The sequence below is a fragment of the Apodemus sylvaticus genome, chromosome 5, assembly GCF_947179515.1.
Source record: "Apodemus sylvaticus chromosome 5, mApoSyl1.1, whole genome shotgun sequence".
Lineage (NCBI taxonomy): Eukaryota > Metazoa > Chordata > Mammalia > Rodentia > Muridae > Apodemus > Apodemus sylvaticus.
In genome coordinates, this window is record NC_067476.1 from 148,532,796 (window position 1) to 148,555,756 (window position 22,961).

Sequence of the window (22,961 nt, forward strand, 5' to 3'; positions counted from 1 at the left end):
GTCATAGGCCAGGTTGTAGGAGCACAGTCTGATGTGCATCAGAGAGGCCGGGATGCACTCCCTCTGGCGGAAATAATTCTACAGCTGTGCAGGAGTTGGACAGTGCTGAGCCTCTGGATCAGCCTTGCTGAGGACTACCCTCCTTTCCCCTGAAGCTACTTTCTCTGCTGGCAGTGGCCTCCGACCTGGTGGAAAGTTCCTGGCCACAGGTGAAGGGGTTTCAGTATTCCACCCAGCTACAAGAGTGGTGCCTCTAAGACCTTCCCTGGAAAGTGAGTGCTACATAGCCCAGGCCCCATAGCAACCAAAACTGGGGTCTTTAGATGAATGATTTGTATCTACCACTGTGGGAGGGGTAGGGTCTATGAGGTTCCAAGGCTCTGAACTAAATCTTAGGCAGTCAGCTACTTCCACTGTGCGACTGGCTACATAGATCAACTGCCCACTGCTTCTACAATTTGACCTCATGTAGACAACTGGCTACTTGGGGAATCCCGTGATTCTGGTCCAAAGTCCCCAGTGCAGCTGCTGTTACTGGACACTGGAGATAGTACAGGGGCCAGAAGGTTGTCTTTAACACAGAGCTTAGCCTGGGAGTTCACCCACAAGAATTCAGGGTTGCCAGCATGCTGAGGTGTGAGTCTGGGAAGCCCAGTCTACCCACAAAAGGTGGGACCCTAGAAAGTCCTTTTCTAAATCAAGTGTGGTAGCCCGTTTCCAAATTCTTGCCATGTGGGAGAGACTAAGGCCATTCTAGGCCAGCCTAGGATATATAGCAAGCTCAAGGCCAGCATGAGCTCCAGAGGGAGACCCTGTCTAAAACAATAGAGAAACAAAAGCACATAAGACCTTTTAAATGATTTTGGGTACCTCACTGAGAAGTACAGGGTCCTGAAAGGGTCCTTCCTGCTCTGGCTACCTTGGAGTTCTGGAACGTCTATGAACCACAGAGTCTTCCTGTCCTGGATGTCCCCAAACTTTTCAGAGACCCCACCAGGCAGGGCACACCCTATGTGTCCCTATCCACCACCCCTGAATTGTTTGGTGAGAAGGGCTGGGCTGGGAAATGTCGGTTGCCCTGCCCATACATGGACGGCTGGCCTTTGGGGTGGGAGCTGCTATGGTTGTATTAGAAACGCAAGGGGGTGGTCCTGCCCGGAGGCCAAGATCCTTCATTCCTGTTCTTCCCTGTGTCCCCAAGAGCCTACCTGATCACAGCTACAGAATGGCCTCCAGCCCAGTTGGAGCTCCTAGCCCGCAGGTAAGTGGTTCTTGGTCCCTCTATCCAAAACCCAGCACCCTGCACCAGAGACCCACATTCTTCCACGGCTAAGGAAATCCATAGAGATCCTGGCCAGCCTCAACCAAAACTTAGATCTTCCAGGTTACTGTGCGTTCACTGGGATGGCCATTTGGAAAATGAAAGAGAAAAAAAAAATCTGAAGAGAGATTTAGTTGAGGGTTATAAGAGGTAGATTTGGTTAGGATAAAAAAATAATGACATAGGTTCAAGTCCCACCCTGGCTGCCTGTAAGGCCTTGAGCAACAACTCTCTGGCTTCCACGTTCTTTCTTTATAATTGTCATGACTTGTTAGAAGAAGCAAGTTTGATGTGAATGGTTAGATGGAGGAGTGGGTGGGCACAAGGGACAAAAACCAAAAGAAGAATGGGGGATGGGGAGGGTGGGATGGGAGGTAAGGTAGTAGTGATGTTGGCAGAACTGGGGCCGGGGTCAAGGGAAGGAGAGGGAGCTTATTCTTCTTTATTGCTGTCTTTTTGTGTCTTCAGCCCTCTAGGGCCAATGGGAACATCAACCTGGGGCCATCAGCCAACCCAAAGTGAGTGCTGATTTTGCAGACAAAATTCCTGTCTGGCTGTTCCACAGCGGTTTCTCTTTAGAAATGAAATCTAGGGGCTGGTGAAATGGCTGAGTGGTTAAGAGCACTGACTGCTCTTCCGAAGGTCCTGAGTTCAAATCCCAGCAACCACAGGGTTGCTCACAACCATCCATAATGAGATCTGATGCCTCCTTCTGGTGTGTCTGAAGACAGCTACAGTGTACTCATTTTCATTTAAAAAAAATTTTTTTTTAATTTTTTTTTAAAAAAGAAATGAAATCTAAGGTTTCTGGCATACTCAAAACCTTTGCCAGCTGGCCCAGCTTCCCTCTGCCCCACGCCCACTCAGCTTCATCTCCCCTTAACCTCCCTGCTTCACCCCAGGTTGAGCCTTCTGCCTGGAATGACCCTAAACGTCTGCACTGTTAGCAACTCTCCAGGCCCTTCTCCTGCTGGGGTGGGGTGAGGACGAGGGTGGGGCAAATGGGCAAATGGGGGGGCATGAACCTTCTGTCCCATGTACCCTGTGAGCTGAATGGGTGTAGGGGGAGGTGTCTAAGGCTGAGTCTTTTGCATTTCTTCAGTGGTAAGGCATGAGGCTCCTGCCAAGCCACCTGACTTTTCCAGGTCTGAAGTTAGCCAGAGTCCAGGCTACCTGAGCTTCCAAATGCTAATCTTTGCTCTTTTCCTGCCCACAGTGCCCGACCCACAGACTTTGATTTCCTCAAAGTCATCGGCAAAGGGAACTATGGGAAGGTAAGTAAGGTCGGTGGGAAGTTGGGGTCTCTCCCTCTGCAGCCTCCCACCTGCTGTCTTCCATTAGCATTATGGGCCACACAGCAGCCGAATGTGTGTGTGTGGGGGGTGCCAGGAGCTACCCGTCATCCCTGGAGTCTTGCGTCTTTACTTTTTTCAGGTCCTACTGGCCAAGCGCAAGTCAGACGGAGCCTTCTACGCGGTGAAAGTGTTGCAAAAGAAGTCCATCTTAAAGCACAAAGAGGTACCAGAGCTCGGGAAAGCTCGCTCCCCTTCCTGCTTCTTGATCTCCAGCCTAGGGAGACTTCCCAAGATGGTCCCATCTCCGAGAGCTCTGGAAGGAACAGCTCAGAGAGTCCAGAGGCACGCAGAACCCTAACCTTTCTAGAGGAAGGCAGGCCAAGCCATCCCTCTCCCTAGGAACCCCACGGAGGATGCGGGATCCTCTGATGGACCAACTCTCTGCCCTCTCTAGAGATCAAGGTCCCCGATGCTCACTGAGGGCTCACACCGTGCCCTCTTCAAAGGCGCCTCCAGCCTGGACTGCGTGGGAGGGAGGTCTCCCTGCATGAAGGGTCTTGCACGGACCCTGACAGTAAATAGCACTCTGGGAGTTTGAGATATAAAGGTGGCAGGCACATCCGGGGCCTAGGGAGATGGCTAAGTCAATAAAGTGCTCTCTGTGCAAGCATGAGCACACCGGAGTGTGATCCCCTAGAACCCACGGAAAGAGCTAAGCGTGGCCGCATGTCTCTCTAATCCCAGTACTGTGGAGATAGGTCCAGTGAGACCTTGCCTCAAAGAGTGTGGTGGAGAGGGGCTTGAGGGAAGCATCTGTCATCCACTTATTACAGACTCTCTCCAACGCACACAAACACAGAGCGGGGAGGGGGGAGGGAGGGAGGGAGGGAGGGAGGCTGGGCTTTTCAGATGGCTAAAATAGCAGGATCAAAGTCATGAGTCTTGCCATAGTATTTGCTTTGCTTGTCACCCCAGGGCGGGCGCGGGGGGGGGGGGGCGGTTTCCGGAGTCACACTAATCTGAAGTGGCTGGGGTTGAGGCTCAAGACGCTAACTTCTAAGTACTAGATGACGAGGCTGGGGACAATTGAGAGCCCATGTGTGGGCGTGTGAAGGCCAGGAGGAAGTCTTGGGCGGGACACCTCCCTAAGCAAGGTCGCCTGGAATGTACCGAACTGCGTGCCGAGGACCCCTGTCTGTGACTCCACAGCAGACGCACATCATGGCCGAGCGTAACGTGCTGCTGAAGAACGTGCGGCACCCGTTCCTCGTGGGCCTGCGCTACTCCTTCCAGACCCCGGAGAAGCTCTACTTCGTGCTTGACTATGTCAACGGGGGCGAGGTGAGTGGACGGTGGGAGGGGTGCCGTCCTCGCACAGGCCCACGGTGTACCCCACCGCACCCCTACAACAGATCCACTTGGTAGCCCAAGAGACAGAGGCTCAGCCCAGTTAAGTCGCTTCTCACGACCACGCCGTCCGTACCAGGTGGGTCCTTTTCGCCCCTGCTGCTGTGCTTTCTTCCTTTCCCACACGGGGTAGCTCAGACTCACACTCTCATAGACTCTGTGTGGTCATTATTTCCAATACTGCCATTTCCCACACCCAGGCCACAGGGTAGAAATGACCCATCACTATCATTTCTTTTAAAATCTTACTTAGCTGGGCAGTAGTGGGGCATGCCTTTAATCCCAGCACGTGGGAGGCAGAGGCAGGTGGATTTCTGTGAGTTTGAGGCCAGCCTGGTCTACAGAGTGAGTTCCAAGATAGCCAAGACTACACAGAGAGACCCTGTCTTAAAAAACCAAAGGGAAAACAAAAAGAAAAAAAATCTTATTTATTTTCATGAATGTGTATTGCACATGTGTATTTTTAGATGCAGAGCAAACATCCAACATCCCAGCCTCTTAGTAGTGTGGCCTTCAAGCCGTAGGAGCAGTCTCTCTGACCTTGTCTCCTCATTGGCAAAAGGAAGGAAAGTAATTACTACTTCATTTGGATGAAGGTTGCTAACAGACGTGAACATCAGCTCTACAATTTCCCAAGAGACACGCTCTGAGGCTGACTTTGGACAACTAAACAAAAAGGGAGTGTGTGTGCATTTGCACATGGAGGCCAGAAATTGATGTTAAAAGTCACCCCAGGTTCTCCTCCATCTTTTTCATCAAGTCAGGCTCTCTTAAGCAAACCCAGAGCTTAACATTGTAGCTAGTCTTACTAGCCAGTTTGCTCTGATGTTCCTGTGTCGTCTTCTTCTTTTGAGGCTGGAATTACAGACAGTCAGCCACGGCCACACGGCATTGAAATTGGTCTCGGGTCCTGTCTTAGTTAGAGTTTTACTGCTGTGAACAGACACCATTACCAAGGGAAGCTCTTCTAAGGACAACATTTAATTGGAGCTCACTTACAGGTTCAGAGGTTGAGTCCATCATCATCAAGGTGGGAGCAGGGCAGCATCCAGGCACACATGGTGCAGGAAGAGCTGAGAGTTCTACATCTTCATCTGGAGGCTGCTAGTAGAATACTGGCTTCCAGGCAGCTAGGATGAGTCTTATAACCCACACCCACAGTGACACGCCCACTCCAACAGGACCACGCCTTCTAATGATGTCACTTCCTGTGCTGAGCATATAGAAATCATCACAGGTCCTCATACTTGCGTGGGAAGCACTTTAACCACCAAGCTGTCTCTCTCTCTCCTGATGTCACTGCCTAAGTAGAGACCCAAGCCACCTGCTAACCCCAAAACAGGGCAGGGACAAGCTGGGCACAATCTTGGGCTTTGCTTTGTCACCCTGAACAAGGGGTGGGATTTAGTAGGGTTCTCCTCAGTTGCACAGGGTTTCACATGTAACCAAATGTTTTTCAGCCTGAGTCCAGCAGGGGTGGCTTCATCCTGCATATCCCTATGTGATGACTTTGCAGTTCACAAAGCAGTCCAAACAGGGAGATCTAAGTTGGGCTGTGTGACATCCTAATGCTTGGGTGGGAGGAAAAACACATTTTTGCTGGGCATAGTACCTCACACCTGTAATCCCAACACGTGGGATACAGAGGTAGGAGGATTGTAAGTTCAAGGCCAGTATGGGTCACATAGCGTCTACCCCCTGCCCTATACCCTCCCCCACACACAATATGTCTTGAACTACCTGGTTTCAAGTTCCAGCCCTGCCACCTCTGAACTGTGGGATCTTAGACAAATCACTTAACTGCTCCTCCTTTGACACGAAACGGGCATCACAGTAGAGATCTTGAAGATGGTCATGAGGATTAAATAAGAGGCGTGAAGGGGTCTGACTTCCAGTGTGAAACACGGTAGCTATTAATTTTGCTGACTGGAGCCACAGAGAGGCCAAGGGGTGGGGTCGGCATGCAGTCTCTTGGTTCGAGTACACTACAGCTTAGGCTAGGGTGACTGGCCTACCTGCACATGGCCCTTGTCTCGTGTGCTGGGAGCTGCAATCCAGCCGCCACCTCTCTGCCCTCTCTCCTAGCTCTTCTTCCATCTCCAGCGGGAACGCAGGTTCCTGGAGCCCCGGGCCCGGTTCTACGCTGCAGAGGTGGCGAGCGCCATTGGCTACCTTCACTCTCTCAACATCATCTACAGGTGAAGCCTGCTCATGGCTCATGGTCAGTCCCAGAACCTTCTTGTTCCAGCAGGCAGGGGTTGTGTGGGCCGTGATGTCCCAGTGACCTTGGTCCTTTAATGGAGGAGGACTCTCCTCCTTTGTTGGGAACTTTTCCAAAATGGTCCTCCATTTTTAGAGTCAAGCCAGCCTCCCTGGGTTCCCCTATTTACCTGTGGGAGCTTCCATGAGTAGTTCTCCTGCTAGGACCAGAGTCCCCAATTCACTCAGTAATTGGCTGTTTTTTCTTATTTTCTGCAGAGACCTGAAGCCAGAAAACATTCTCTTGGACTGCCAGGTGTGTGAGGAGTGTGTGTGTGTGTGTGTGTGTGTGTGTTTATATACGAAGCTCAAATCTGTGTTCTCTAAACATGGTCTGTCTACATTGGTACTTATGCATTGCATATGTATGCATATGGTAGCATTCATCCTTGTGTGTGTATGGGTGCATATGTGATCTTGTACATATGTATAGAATCATGTGCAAGACTCTATGTGCATGTACATATATATATATGTACACATACATCATATACACACACATATACATATGGGTACATATGTGATCTTGTACATATGTATAAACTCATATGTACGGGAGTCTATGTGCATGTGCATACACACACACACACACATATATATATACATCATATACACATACATATATACATATACAGAACTGGCGCACTGTGGTTGCAAGAGAGGCCTCAGCAAACATCACAGGATTAGGGCCTAAGCGGGGATTGCTCTTTAGGATGGGAATAAATTGAGACAAGGAGATTTGGGGCTACGTGACCCTCAGCGCTCAGGTGCTGAATGTGGATTGTCCTCTAGAGGGCAGCATAACGTTGGGGAAAAAAAGTGCAGTCCCCGGGGTGCAATGAGATTAAGCAAGGCAACTCCGGTAGTCTGATAAGGGCCCCTCGGGATCTATGGAGTCTGTTAAGGGCCCCTCAGGATCTATGGAGTCTGATAAGAACCTCTCAGTATCTATGGAGTCTGATAAGAGCCCTTCAGTATCTCTCTGCCTTCTCCATCCGCACACCCAGCTAGCGCTGGTGGGCTTGTCAGCCTCCGGCCCCCATCAAAAGAACTGCTACCCAGCGAGGACATCCCGGAGTTGCCACTGTTGTAGTCACTGGCCTGAGTCATGAGAAACTAGGGACGATCGCAGCGTGCCATGCCTCCGGCCTGTGCCCTGAGGTCTCCTGGCATCCGGGCCACGAAGTCTGGGTCTGCATAAAGCGCAGCTTGTGTCTCCTCACCGTCATACTGTACGGCCACCGCTCAAGGGTGTGGAGTTTGAGTTTTGACCCTGTCTCTCACTCACAGGGTCACGTGGTACTGACAGATTTCGGCCTTTGCAAGGAATGCGTAGAGCCAGAGGAGACCACATCCACCTTCTGCGGCACCCCTGAGGTATGTGGAAGATCCGTGGAGAAAGCAGACCATGAATGGTGGAGGGCACAGACACTAAGCTACAGCACCACACGCTACAGCAGGACGGCCTTGTTTCATTCTCCCAAGCCCTTCCCGGAGTCAGCCCTGTGCTGAGTCTCCATTTCCTTGTGAGTGTTCAGGGAACCAGCTTTTGGGGACCCGGCTACCTCTGCTGAATTCAGCTGCTGCCCAACGGAAATAGGTCAGCTCTGGCTGGATGTGGGGTTGCATGCCTGCAATCCCAACGCTTGGGAAGTGGGGACCGAAGATCAGGAGTTTGAAGCCAGCCTCAATTATAATGTAGGTTCCAGGTCGGCTGGGAACTTCAGGAAACGAAACACAAATACATGTCAACCTTATTTATTTATTTATTTATTTATTTATTTATTTATTTATTTATTTATTGTGGTGTTAGGGGTTGAACTCAGAGCCTCAGGCATACAAGGAAACTATATATTAAAAAAGTAAAATCTGGGGCTGGAGAGATGGCTCAGCGGTTAAGTGCACTGATTGCTCTTCTGAAAGTCCTGAGTTCAAATCCCAGCAACCACATGGAGGCTCACAACCATTCGTAATGAGATCTGACTCCCTCTTCTGGTGTGTCTGAAGACAGTTACAATGTACTTACATATAATAAATAAATAAATAAATAAATAAATAAATAATTTTTTAATTAAAAAAAAAAAGAAAAGTTGCTGGGCAGTAGTGGCACACGCCTTTAATTCCAGCACTTGGGAAGCAGAAGCAGGTAGATTTCTGAGTTAGTGGCCAGCCTGGTCTATAGAGTAAGTTCCAGGACAGTCAGGGCTACACAGAGAAACCCTGTCTCAAAAAACAACAACAAAAGAAGAAGAAGAAGAAGAAGAAGAAGAAGAAGAAGAAGAAGAAGAAGAAGAAGAAGAAGAAGAAGAAGAAGAAGAAGAAGAAGAAGAGGAAGAAGAGAAAGAAGAAGCTTCAGTCCAGGCCAGCCAGGTCTTGTCTCGGTGTGTGTTTATATAAGGAAAAATTGGTGGAACTAATTTTAATCTCAGATATTCTCATTTTAATATATATTCAGTATAAATTTGTTAAATAGGTCTGTCAAGACAGCTTAACATGTAAGGGCACCTTTTGCCAAGCGTTAAGGACCTGAGTTCAATGCCCAGAACTGGCATGGTAGAGGACAGAACTGATTTTTCTAAGTTGGTCCTTTGACATATATATATACATGCATGCACACACAAATATAAAAATGTTGAAATAATGAATTTTTTCTGTTTTACCATCTAGCATATGATAATAGTTTACATTTATAGTCCAGTTTAGCTATGATTCATCACATTTCAATAGACACAGATCTTGATCCTCTGCAGAAGTAATTGTTTGATAGCCACATGTGGCTAGTGGCTACTGTATTGAAGGACACTGCTCCACAGGGCCAAGTCCTCAACCATGAGAGCCTGGCCTGAGAGTTAAGGTCAGGGTTTGGAAGTATTACACATAAATCTACCTCCCTCTTTCAGAGATCCTAGGAGGTTAAAATGTGTGGATTTCTGTTATCTCCACCCTCACCCTCATTGCGACGGTGAGGCAGGGGGATTGTAAGACCCTACCTCAAGATAATAATTAGGGCTACCTGGCATGCATGAGGCCTTGAGTTCAACCTCCAGGATCACAATCAATCAGTCAGTCAATCAATCAGTAAATATTGCATGTCTGAGCAGGGATTCACATGTATATCTAACTGGCCTTGGGTTTAAAACCGTTCCTTGAATGTCCACCAGTCTTGGATGCTGAACCTTGAACCGGAAGGGCCCCTGTAGCTTGAACAAGTATCAGAAGGAGCAAAGGGTTGAGGATGCGAAGCAGAGCTGCTCCGGTGGGCAGGACTTTTCCCTGGGGCAGGACTTTAGCCTCCCCGTTTGTCTCCATCAGCCTGCAGAGTTGTTCTGGCCCTTCAGATGGGGTCCTCCGGTTGGTACTCAGGAAATTGATGGTTAGCAATCTCTCCCAGTCCAAAAATTAGCTATGTTTGTACATGGGGTACCTACTGGGTGGTGCTGAACCCCACCCCCAAAGCCTGACAACAGTCAGTCCTTTCTTGGGTGCAGCTAGCAATAGGGAGTGGGGATATGGAATTGTAACTCATGTAGGAGATATTTCTTCTAATGTCACTGCTCAAGACCCAGGCACTCAGACAAGAGTTCCTACCTTTGTTCCTGGGGACTCCATGTCCCTTTTTTACTGTGTGTGTGTGTGTGTGTGTGTGTGTGTGTGTATAGTATGAGCACATACTCACATGGATATGGACAGGTTCATGTGCACATGTGTATAGAGGCCAGTAGTTGGTGTGTAGCTCTGGCTGTCCTGGAACTCACTCTGTAGCTAGCCTTGAAATCCACCTGCCTCTGCCTCCCAAGTGCTGGGATTAAAGGCGTGTGTGCCACTACTGCCAGGATCTTTTTTTTTTTTTTTCTGTTTCTTTCTGGCTGTCCTGGAACTCACTCTGTAGACCAGGCTGGCCTCGAACTTTTTTTTTTTTTTAAGATTTATTCATTATTATATCTAAGTACAGTGTAGCTGTGTTCAGACACACCAGAAGAGAGCATCAGATCTCATTACGGATGGTTGTGAGCCACAATGTGGTTGCTGGGAATTGAACTCAGAACCTTTGGATGAGCAGTCAGTGCTCTTAACCACTGAGCCATTTCTCCAGCCCCACATTATTTTTTTCGAGGCAAGATCCCAAACTGAACCTGGAGTCCATCCATTTGGCTAGGCTAGCTGACCAACAATCCAGTGATCTTTCTGTCTCTAACCCAACCCTATGCCAAGTCTCTGGAGCTACATATGTAAGCCGTGTCACCTGCCTTGTGACTCCTGGGGATCTAGATATAGGTCCTCATGCTTCTACACCATGAATATCTCCAGCTCCTACACCATGCTTATCTCCAGCTTTGATCATGTTTTCATCTAAGGATAAGGAAGCTGAGGTTCTGGCAGGTCAAGTGCTCTTTCTAGACCCATACACTGGTTCTCTTCCCTTCCATAGACCCATATCGTCCTTCAGGAAGCTATTTCTGCTGCTGGGACTCTGTGCCTTAGCAGCAAAGAGATCACCAAGCCCTTGGGACAGGCAGAAACACAGCACTGCCTCAGTTTCTTTCCCTGTGCCAGGCATGGGTCCCTGGCATGTTCCCATCAATATGGCCAGGAATGCATCTCTTTCTGCCCCTCTTCCCTGGCATTAAGGTTTCCAGAACAAGGGTGTGCCACAGTCCTTTAGCTTTGTTCCTTTGTTCCCTAGATGCACTATGAGATGCTGCCAGGGCATTTGCAGTCTTAGGACACAGGTAACCTACAGGTGACAATATACAAATAAGAAGGCATGACTGCTTCTGAACTGCCGATCTGGCTTGGTGTGTAGATCACAGACAGGTTGTAGTTCCCTTTACCCTTTGGCTGGTACTCTTGGGAGATGTACAATGTGCATAACCCTGCAGGGCAGTCTTGTCTGATTTCTGGTACATCCCAATGCACTACAAAAAGCCCATCACCAGTCAGACCTCTAGTGAGCAAATACTGTTGACCGCAGGAGAAGCTAGGACATTCTGATGTCAGGAGCAATCTCTGCTGATGTTCTCCCTTGAGTGCTTTGTTTATAGGTAGAGAAACTGAGACTAGGGGGTCCTCAAATAGCTATACTTCCTCAACAGTACTTGGCTCCAGAAGTGCTTCGCAAAGAGCCTTACGATCGAGCAGTGGACTGGTGGTGCTTAGGGGCAGTCCTCTACGAGATGCTGCATGGCCTGGTGAGTGGATAGATATGTCTGCAGGGCACATTTGGCTTGGGGAAGCTGAGAGTGGTCCCCGTTTTATGTAGCTTACTGTAGATTTGCATGGGGGGATTAAATGAGCTATCCATCCACCCTGGGGAGTAAAGATGAGGCCAAAGAAAATATAAGGAATATATGTATATATGTTGTATATATATATACATATATATATATGTATGTATGTGTATGTATATGTATATATACAAACATCATATATATATATGATGTTATTTTAGCAGCTCCCATTTATAACATCCTTTTTGCAGAGTATAGAGTTACTTTCATTGTACCAAGAAGGAAACTGAGGCTGTAAGGTGACAGTGCTGATAGATTGGGAGCAACCCTGGGCTATATGCTTAGGTGGAAGCCTGTGTATACCTTTCTGAGACTGGCTTTCCTTTGGGCTGGGTTCTCCAGCATGGCATGGTGCTGCAGAAAGACTCAGCTCTGAGTAGGTAGAAGGACCAGTAGGTGGAGGTGCTGGAGGAAGAGCCAGGAGGGGTAGACTCTGAAGGTAGTTTAGAGCCCTGCTCTTAGCTCTATGGTTTGATGGTCTCCAGCCTTGTTTTCTGTAATCTGCCAAGTTGTAGCCTCTGGCTGAAGTTGGCTGTGAGACCAGGAAGAAATAAGGAAGGTGAAAGTAAATAAAATACTTGGTGCATGAACAGTCCAAGGACCTCTGTGAGCCTCCCAGGAATGGAGAAACCCTGTGACTTTCTCAGCAATCCTTTGTCCTGCACTGGAAGCCTAGAGGTCCTTTCTCTCTCTTCCTGCCCCTTGAGCTGTAGCCCTGGACACAGGTCTGGACAAATCCTCTGGGCTATTCCAGCTTGCTCTAACACTCTATGAGACCCCTTTCCATGGCTTTATGACTGAAGTTCCAGCTTTTCTCCCTTTTCTCCCCAGCCCCCCTTCTTCAACACAGATGTGGCCCAGATGTATGAGAACATTTTGCATCAGCCGCTACAGATCCCTGGAGGCCGGACAGTGGCTGCCTGTGACCTCCTGCAAGGTCTTCTCCACAAGGACCAGAGGCAGCGGCTAGGCTCCAAGGAAGACTTTGTAGGTGACCAAGCAGAAGATCACGGGTCCCTTTCTGCAGAGACAGCTCAGAAGCATCTGGGGTGGGATTGTCTTCTGCTGCCCTGTAAACCTAGGGGCTGCTAGTGCATTTGCCTAGAAATTACCTTTCTGCCAGTTGAACTCTCTGTCCCTCTGTTTGTCAGAGGTTGATGTCAAGTGTCTGCTCCACTTGTCTACTTTATTTCTTGGGACAGGATTTCTTGCTGAACCTGTAGCTCATTAATTGGCTATACTGGCTGCCCAGTGGACCCAGGGAAGCCACCTGTCTTTGCCTCCTCAGCTCTGACATTAGAGAATATGCCCTCACTCTCAGCCTTTACCTAAATGCTAGTGAGCCAGTCTTAGGTCCTCAGGCACTTTCTTTACCAACTGAGCCATCTCTCTAGACCCTAACCATGTCTTTAAAAATACAGGCTTTTTTTTTTTTTTTTTTTTTTTTTTTTTTTGCCAACCAATATTTGCTGAGTCCTTGTGGAACTGGAACTGTGTGCTAGGGATGTGATAGCCTAGGCCTCTGACATGGTTAAGCTTGAAGGTGGAAGAAGACTGGCAAAAACAAAACAAAACAAAACAAAACAAAAACAGAGCCCCTGTGCAGTCATCACCAAGCAGAGATAGACAGTAAGAGTGTATGGGGATCGTGCTGTTTTACCCTTCCATGGCCGACACATCCTCTCTAAGGAGGTGACAAGCTAAACTTGGGATATGATGAGTTATATAAAGAACCAAGCCGGGCAGTGGGTGGCACACACCTTTAGTCCCAGCACTTGGGAGGCAGAGGCAGGCGGGTTTCTGAGTTCAAGGCCAGCCTGGTCTACAAAGTGAGTTCCAGGACAGCCAAGGCTATACAGAGAAACCCTGTCTCAAAAAACCAAAAACCAAAAAACAAACAAACAAACAAACAAGAACCAGAAGAAAACTCCCTGGCCATAGGCACAGCATGTGCAAGAGTCCTGTGGTACGAACAAGGAGAATGGCAAGAAGTGGAGTGTGCTCGTGGAGCAGAGGAGTGGTGTGATCTAAGTTTTCTAGAGGCTTCCTTCAAGCTCCCCCTGCTTGCCCTGGCCCTCTATACCCAGTTCTTCAGCCTTGCTCACAGAAATGCTTCAAGAGCCTAGGACAATGCAGGTGCTGAGATCTAACTGTGGAAGGCACCTGTGCTGTAGGGAAGACTTTGGTTCAGATGATGTGGGAGCTGAGATGTCTGTTGACAGAATGCTCTCTTGGCTGAGCAGACTAGCCAGAGCTGCAAAGGTCTATCTAGTTGGTGGCCAATAATGGGTACCAGTTGGGGCGCAGATATGGCAAGGACTGTTTCTGACCAGTACCTTCTTCCTGCAGCTCGACATAAAGAACCACGTGTTCTTCAGTCCCATAAACTGGGATGATCTGTACCACAAGAGGCTGACTCCGCCCTTCAACCCCAATGTGGTAAGCAAGCACAGGGTTCACTCTAGATTTTGGCTTCTGGGTTCCTAGAATCTAGGCCAATTCTCTTTATATAGCTGGTAATGCCAAGGGTTGGAGAGTCTCAGTGATTCACTCAAGGCAGCAAGAATCAGAACCAGCTCCAGCTGCCCTGGCCCCTGGGGGGCCTAGTTCAGCCTTAGAAGGATGAGCCATGCCGGGCAGTGGTGGCGCACACCTTTAATCCCAGCACTTGGGAGGCAGAGAGGCAGGTGGATTTCTGAGTTCAAGGCGAGCCTGGTCTACAGAGTGAGTTCCAGGACAGTGAGTTCCAGCTACACAGAGAAATCCTGTCTCAAAAAACCAAATAACAACAACAACAACAACAACAATAATAATAAGGATGAGCCATGGACTGTTCATATTTCAATCTTTCATCTCCAGCACTGTAACCCCACAAAGATGATACAATGTTTATTTTTGAGACTTGGTAGCCTAGGCTAGCCTTCAGCTTAAGCTCCACCTATGCAGCCTTCAGAATACTGGGATTATAGGAACCTGTCACCCTCCACCTAGTGCCTGCACAGTACAGATTTTTATAGTGTTTTGTGTCACAATAGTATGCCCAGGCAGAGCCATACCTTTAGACCTTTTCTTGATGATAAAAGTTCTGTGTATTTCTTTTTTTTTTTCTTTTTTTTTTCTTTTTGGTTTTTTTGAGACAGGGTTTCTCTGTGGTGTCCTGGTTGTCCTGGAACTCACTCTGTAGACCAGGCTGGCCTTGAACTCAGAAATCTGCCTGCCTCTGCCTCCCAAGTGCTAGGATTACAGGTGTGCGCCACCACACCCCGGCGATGTGTATTTCTTGTATGAAGTGGGTGTAATGAAGTTGAAAGCAACAATGGGGAAATGGCTGGGGATCTCACCTGACAGAAGAAAACACTGAGCATACTTCCTTCCAACCCAAACACTACAAGGATTCATTCCCTGTTCACAGTTTTCCTTTGGGGAGTTCCTGGCCATGAGTGTGACACTAGATTTACTTTCTCCTTATTTGTCAGGGAGTCTAGATACTATCTCATTATCCCTGTATCCCTGACTGACTTCAAACCAAGTACCATGACCAGCAAGCACAAGTTGTGTGTGTGTGTGTATGTGTGTGTGTGTGTGTGTGTGTGTGTGTGTGTGTGTGTGTGTGTACAATTATATACATTTTCCGAGTTGGGGATTCTGTATGTAGCACTGGCTGGCTATCTTGAAATTCACTATATGCACCAGGCTAGCATCAAAGTCAGAGATCCACCTGCCTCTGTCTGCCAAATGCTGGGATTAAAGGCATGCAGCAGCACTCCTTTGCATGTGAATATATTTAATTTTATGCTATCAGAAATGAACATGAATTTGAGGAGGAGCTGCAAAAGCAGGCAACTTCACAAAGATGACAGAGCAGTTGAGGGCACCCATATAGGCTAAAGTTGGCTTGCCCAGCAGAGAGGAAGGACTACATGCGCTAAGACCAACAATGGTGAGCTTCTTGTTTTTTCCTTTTTATGGATTTGGTTTTTTTGAGACAGGGTTTCTCTGTATAGCCCTGGCTGTCCTGGAACTCACTCTGTAGACCAGGCTGGCCTCGAACTCAGAAATCTGCCTGTCTCTGCCTCCCAGAGTGCTGGGATTACAGGTGTGTGCCACCACTGCCCAGCAATGGTGAGCTTCTTGACAGTGGGGTTTACATACCACTGGATATTTGAAAACAATGGCTATTGCTGCCCCTTGGCCTAGTAGTATAAGTGTGAAGCTACGACTGCATTCCTAAAATCTCCACAAAAACAGTTTCTAAACACAAGGCTAGATCCAAGCGCCCCGCCCTCCCCCCCCCCCCCCCCCCCCCCCCCCGCTTGCTCTTGGGACAAGTTCATCATCATTTGATGATGTCTGGACGCTTTCTCCTCCTGGAGTTTTCTCTGCTGGACTCTTTTCTTCTCTTTGATACTCAGTTTTGAAGCGTCAGCCTTGTCCATGTCTGACAAGACTGGCTCATCACTCATCCACTAACAGAAAGACTTGCAGAATCCAGGGCTCACACGAGGCCTCCAGTCTGAGACACTGCTTGTTGGGGACTAGGTTCTAGCACCAGGTTCTTGATAAAAAACGGTCAGATAGGATATATAATACAGGGTCCTGAGACTTTACCTCCTTTTTGGATTTTATTTATTTAATTTTTTTGTCTTGGGAATGGAACTGAGCCTCACATGCTAGGTAAGTACTCCATCACTGAGTTACACCCCAGTTTTTTATTTCTTGGGACTTAAAACGACAGTGAAGATAGTATGGTGACAGTTCCATGAACATTTGATAATAAAAGAACAAAGAAAGTCATAAATCAAGACACTTTAAATATTCTGGTGGAAACATTATTAGGTGGGTGGGTTACAGCAAGTAGAGAAGTCTCTGCCATAGGCCTTAGTGCTCCCTAAAGACATGATTATGGCCTTTTAGATATTCCAAAGATTTCATCTGTTGGCCAAAGGATGCTAGGTCAGACACAGGGGTGGGTAAGGAATGCTGATAAGGGAGAGGCATGGCTAAGGATAGCCCAAGGTAAGTTGTGATTAGGGTCTAGATCTGCAACACTCCAACCTCTCCATAATTCCTGAAGTTTTAATCAGTTAATCAGACCAATGGTTGGTGAAGTTCCTTTCTGGAACGTTGGTTCACAACAGGGAATGCTCACAGAATCCTAGGAAGAGATATCAGCCTTCGAGTGAGACCTGTGCGAGAATTCCTGGTTCTGCTATTCCTCATGAGACCTTGTGCACATTTCTTTAGTACCACGTTCTTCATTTGTAGAAACTGGAAACTAAATGGTTGTCAAGAGCTACATAGCTAATGTTAGGCAAGAAACATGAGAGGAATTCACATTCTGGTCCAGGAACACTGAGCCTGGGCTGGACCACTGCACCCAGTGGCCCTTCTGAGAAGCTAGAAGCTATGGTTCGTTTGTTTCCTCAGTCCAAGACTTGCAGGCTAATGCAGATCTGCAGATCCTTCCACCACCCACTCACCTGCTTAGGTCATAAACCCCAGGAGCTGTGCCTCCTCTACAGGGACACAGTATTGCTTTGCTCCTGCCTGCTAAATGACAATCTTTTTGAAGATTTTACTTATTTATTTTAATTGAGTACATTTGTAGGTGGATATGTACAGGCTGGTATGGCATAGGGACCAGCAGAGGCCAGAAGAGGGCATCAGATCCGCTGGAGTCTGAGTTACAGGTGGCTGTATAGCTCTCCAGAGGATGCTGGAAACCAAACTTGAGTCCTCTGCAAGAGTGCAAAGCACTCTTAACTGCTGAGCCATCTCTCCATCTCTCCCGGCCCTGAACAAGCATCTACCTGGAGTCTGTGGAGTTTTCGGGATATACCAAGCCAACATTTCTCTGTGGAGCCTCAATCTGTGGTTAGCAGTGGAACAGCTGACGCAGATGGTCTGGAATTTCTCACTTGTGTTTTTTTTCCTGAGTTCTCTTCACTTCCATCAAGTCAGTTCTGAGTTTGTGTATACGATGGTCTCAGAGTACCAAGAGAGACAACTCTCAAGGTATCTTTTTCAAGCCTGATTGGGCGGTCACATGACTAGCCCATGTTAAAATGATAGAAATATATATTCTATCCTTGGAGTAGAAGTAAATAATCTATTTTTTCTTCCTTTTTTTTTCTTTTGAGACAGTGTCTGACTATGTATCTCTGTACCCTGGCTGTCCTAGAACTCTTTATGTAGGTAGACCAGTAGACCAGGTTGGCCAGAAACTCAAAGAGAACCATCTGTCTCTGCCTCTCTAGTCCTCAGATTAAAGATGTACAACCACAACTGGGCAGTGGTGGTGCACGCCTTTAATCCCAGCACTTGGGAGGCAGAGGCAGGCAGATTTCTGAGTTCAGGGCCAGCCTGGTCTACAGAGTGAGTTCCAGGACAGCCAGGGCTACACAGAGAAACCCAGTCTCAAAACAAAACAAACAAAAAAGGATGTACAATCACTATGGCCAGCATTGTGTCTTTTTAAAGACAGGATCTTCTGTACCCCTGGATAACCTCAAACTCACCTTGTAGCCAAGGATAACCTGGAAGCTCTGATCCCCTGTGGGCCCCTCCCCCCCCCACCCTAAGAGCTGGGTTTTTTTAATTATTTATTTAATGTATGAGTGTTCTGCTACACGTATTGCAGGCCAGAAGGCGGCACCAGATCCTCTTACAAATATCTGGTCATGACCCGCTGTGTGGTTGCTGGGAATTGAACTCAAAACCTACTGAAGAGCAGCCAGTGCTCTTAACTGCTGAGCCATCTCTCCAGCCCAAAGAGTTGGGATTTCAAATGTGCACCATCATGCTCAGTTTGGCTGTGATCTCTCTCTCTCTCTCTCTCTCTCTCTCTCTCTCTCTCTCTCTCTCTCTCCCTCTTTCTCTCTCTCTCTTTCCTATATAGATCTCTCTCTCTCTAATATAGGCTAGCAGCCCCAGTGTCTCTACCATATGACCTTATTTCGTCTCTATTATCTAGGGCTTTACCGGTCCTCTAAATGATCCTCCTCTCCTTGAAAGTAAAGGTTCCCCCCACTTTGTCCTCCCATATCCCCAGTGCTATGAGCATATGGTAAGCATTTAGGATGTATACATGACTAAGGGCGTTGCCTGAGGATGAGACACTAACTCCAGAAGGCCTGACACCCTCTCCCAGCTCTGGGATCCTTAGTTGACTGTGATCCCTGCCTCCCTTCTCATCCTTGGCTTCTACTGACAGGAAGGACCTGCTGACTTGAAACACTTTGACCCAGAGTTCACCCAGGAAGCTGTGTCCAGGTCCATTGGCTGCACCCCTGACACCATGGCCAGCAGTTCTGGGGCCTCAAGTGCATTCCTTGGATTTTCCTATGCACAGGAGGATGAGGACATTTTGGACTCTTGAGACATGCACTTGGAGCCACCAAGCCCAGCCAGCACCCGTGGGAACTACCTTCTGCTGCACTAAGACACAATGAGTCCTGAAGGAGTAAGACACAGTGGCTCAGTGAACAGGGCGAGTGTTTTCCATTACGTGAAGGAACAGTTCAGGGCTCAGGCCGGCTGAATAGGGTCCCGAGTACCCAGCTGTCTGCAGTTCTGACTTGCCCTTCTAGAGAAATGACTTCTGTGCTTGGTTCTTTTCATTTTTGTTCATTGTTGCTGAGGCTGTGACAAAATATGCAAGAAAAGTAAGGTAAAGACATCTATTTGGACTCACAGTTCCAGAAGGTCCAGCCCATAGTTGGCTGATCCAGACTGTGGTCTTTAGCCAAAGCAGAGCCATCTTGCTGGAAGGAGTGGCTTCCAGGAGTAGAAGTCTGGGCTGGGAATAAGATACCTTCAGATAAGATACTCCCAAGTGAACTACTCCCATCTAGCGGGGACAACCTCCTAGTTATCGCCTCTCCATGCTATAAAATTACAAATCTATGAATGGATTAAATTGTTGAGGAAGCCTGAGCCCCTCCTTCATTTACCAAAGGCTCCATCAGCTGAACACAGGAACCTTCAGAAAACACTCAGATCAGAACTGTGATAGCTTTGAATACTGCATTGAGTTCTAAGATCACATGGACACTTTCGTGTTCTAAGCAAGGGAAAAGGAGGGACAGGACAGAAGGGGGTTGCCCAGAAGCCCTGTCTGGTGGCTTCCTTTAGTGTGTCATAAATCCTCCAGCTCTACAGCAATGGAGCCTGGGCACATAAGCTACCTCTCCTTGTAAAGGGTTCGAATGCTGAGGGACAGGGGAGAATGGAGATGACCAGCGCTCTGGGAGGGGACCTCTTGGTATCTGAATTTTTATTTCAGTGTATAAATTGATGAGATGTAGTCAGCTTGTCATATGTTGCCTTTGGCTTCACATTGCTCTATGTGGACGGTGTCTTTGTTTCAGGTGGTATTAAATGCACTGAATATTTGTTACTGGGTATGGTTGACTCAACAACTTTCAATATTCAAGGATTTCTCTACTTTTGAGCCTCTGTTGGAGGAGGGACGGAGGGTGATGACCTCCATTTAGAATCACAGGAGATGATAGATTCCGACTTCCTCATCCTCCTCTTAGCTCAAGTGAGACATTTGGTCCAGAGATGCAGCTGTGTCATATGTGGGCCCAAAGATGGGTCTGTGAACTCTTTGAGTTCCTCCTGGAGAAGGGTCAACAGTGCAGACAGTAGCAGCCAGTCCCTAGAAGCCTCAAGCCTTCCTTTGAAGATTTCAAGTCTTTAACACACTCCCTTTTTGCTTAGTTGTCCAAAGTCAGCCTCTGAGCATGTCTCTTGGGCAAGTTGTAGAGCTGATGTTCACATCTGTTAGCAACCTTCATCCAAATGATCCTAAGGTAGTAATTACTTCCCTTCCTTTTGCCAATGAGCAGACAAGGTCAGAGAGACTGCTCCTATGGCTTGAAGGCCACACTACTAACTGGCTGGGATGATGAACTGTGTTTGACCTAGGGCTTTCCCTTGTAATCTTTGGACAGGTCTATGCCTCCCTCAGGTTCTTAGGGCCAAGAATTCTCATGAAATATGGGAATAGTACACATGCCCTGAAAACCAGGGAGGCCGAAGATGTGTGGATCTGTGAGTTCCAGGGCAACCTGGTCTACAAAGTGAGTTCCAGTCAGTCAGGAGGACAGAGTGAGACCATATCTCAAAAAAAAAAAAAAAAAAAAGTAAATCTCTTAGACTAAAGCAAGAATTGGTAAAGAATGGTCTTTACCATGAAGAGACCCTCACTCCTGGTCTGGGCCTGGTTATCAAGTTTATGTGCTTTACCTTAAGGACAGAGCTGATCTTGGAGGCCAATATTCTGGCTAGCTAATAAGTTGTAGGTGTTCAAAATTCATCATTTCAGAAGGTAATTCACTGGCCAGACCTGGGTGTGTGGTGTATGTTCAGGACACTGCCCATGTGGGGAAGATTATTTTGCTTTATTTCAGTTTCTTTTCCACAAACTCCTGGCGCATACTTCAGGGCAGCCTCCTTAGCTGGCTGGTTTGGGGACAATGAGAGGGTTTTCTTTGAATCAGTGTATGCTGGTGAGTTTTACTGACTTTTCCTCTATACTCGGTCCCACTCCTTTCCTCTCAGCTTTGTCCCCTTTGTCCCTGCCCTAGGGGACTGAGAGTGGAGGCGAGGCTAGAAGACATTAAAAACAAAAGAAAACCTCAGTTATGCTGTTCTACTGGAGATCGAAGCTCAGTCAACAGTTACTATTAAGCTTTGATAGGGAAAGGAACTGATTCTTATCTGTGGGTTAACTCTGTGGGACACAAGGAGAGGACAAATCTTCCCTCTTACAGGAGTGTGACTGTCACAAATCTGAACATGCTTTCAAAAGCCCACAATCAGCTGGTTCTGTTCTAAGACTGTAACATACAGAATGCTTCACTAGGATAGAAAATGAAAATGAACAAGTACTCTATGAAACTGATTGCAATATATATGTATGTATATGTATGTATGTGTATATATATTAGAATATTCCATTTAAAAATTGTTTTGTGCGGGCTGAAGAGATGGCTCAGAGGTTAAGAGTACTGGCTGTTCTTCCAGAGGTCCTGAGTTCAATTCCCAGCAACCACATGGTAGCTCATGAGATCTGGTACCCTCTTCCGGTGTGCAGTCATACACGTAAGCAGAACACTGTATACATAGTAAATAGATCTTCTTGGTTTCTTTGGGTTATTTGGATTTGTTTTTTTCAAGACAGGGTTTCTCTGTATAGCCCTGGCTGTCCTGGAACTCACTCTGTAGACCAGGCTGGCCTCAAACTCAGAAATCTACCTGCCTCTGCCTCCCAGAGTTCTGGGATTACAGGCGTGTGCCACCACTGCCCGGCTTAGATCTTTTTAAAAATTGTATTTGTATGTGTGTGTGCATTAACATGCCACAGAGTACTTGTAGAGATTAGAAGACAATTTACAGAAACCAGTTCTGTATTTCCATTAGGTGGGGCTCAGGGATTTAATTCAGGGTGTCAGGCTTAGACTTACCTGCTGAGCCATCTCAAAGGCCCCATCCCAATTCCATCTATAATACTTATAATAAACCTTTAGAATCGATTCTCAATTTACGTGTAGAAAATACTCTAATTAAGCAGCATGTTCAAGTTCATCAGATACAAGTCATTTTCATCATAAACCGGACTTTGGAGCAGCTGACTCTAAAACCCTCAAGCTCCTTCTGTATCCTGGAACAGTGGGAGAAATGCTCTAGGAGGTGCTCTCGTCCTGATGTCCTGGCACTTCTAGTACACTTACTGTACAGAATGATCCTGTGATTTGCCCAAATCCGGATCGTGATCATTTGCATCCTTAATTGCACACTGTATTCAATTTTGCAGCACTCTAGAAAAGTTTCCTGGCTGAGGATTAACTCAATGGTACAGCTCATGATGTGGAAGGCTCTGGATTTGATTTTCAGTGGGAGAGAAGAGTTCAGTTCTCCTTCACACTCTCTCCCAGTTTCTAAAATCGTCGTAACCATAGTTGTGAAAGTGCCAGACAAGATGTGTGTTTTAATATCCTAGACGCATACTGCTCTGTATTAAGACATAGATAAAAATCAAAACAGCTGGGCGTCCTACATGTGTCTGCCTCAAGCTTTGAAGCTGCAGCCGCTATGAATACAAATCCACAGCCCTCTAGGTGAGGTGTCTGCCGATGCAAGCGTGCTTCCTGTTTCCATGGCAACCGTTTGCACAACAAGCAAGTACCTCTGCCTGAAATACTTCCCCAGCTCTACAGTAGTACTACATCTCCGGCGCGTCACGACTCCCTACCATAGTTTCTAATTCCAAATTTAGGTAAGACCTGGCATTTCAGGTCTCCCGATCGCTACCCTGCAGAATCCTACCCAGAGACAGACTTAACGCCCTGCGCCTGCGTCCTGGCCAGGCCGGGGCGTGGCTTT

The 22,961-nt window shown here is 47.4% G+C and overlaps 1 protein-coding gene across 1 annotated transcript; it reads left to right on the forward strand.

Moving 5' to 3' along the window:
• Positions 1–1,225: 1,225 nt before the first annotated feature.
• Positions 1,226–19,959, forward strand: Sgk2 (serum/glucocorticoid regulated kinase 2). Its single transcript, XM_052181727.1, has 12 exons — positions 1,226–1,261; positions 1,790–1,839; positions 2,538–2,595; positions 2,756–2,839; positions 3,826–3,957; positions 6,109–6,221; positions 6,502–6,538; positions 7,573–7,659; positions 11,376–11,471; positions 12,402–12,557; positions 13,920–14,009; positions 18,784–19,959. Exons 1-12 carry the CDS (start codon positions 1,226–1,228, stop codon positions 18,946–18,948), a joined length of 1,104 nt encoding a protein of 367 aa, XP_052037687.1. The 3' UTR covers positions 18,949–19,959.
• Positions 19,960–22,961: the final 3,002 nt, after the last annotated feature.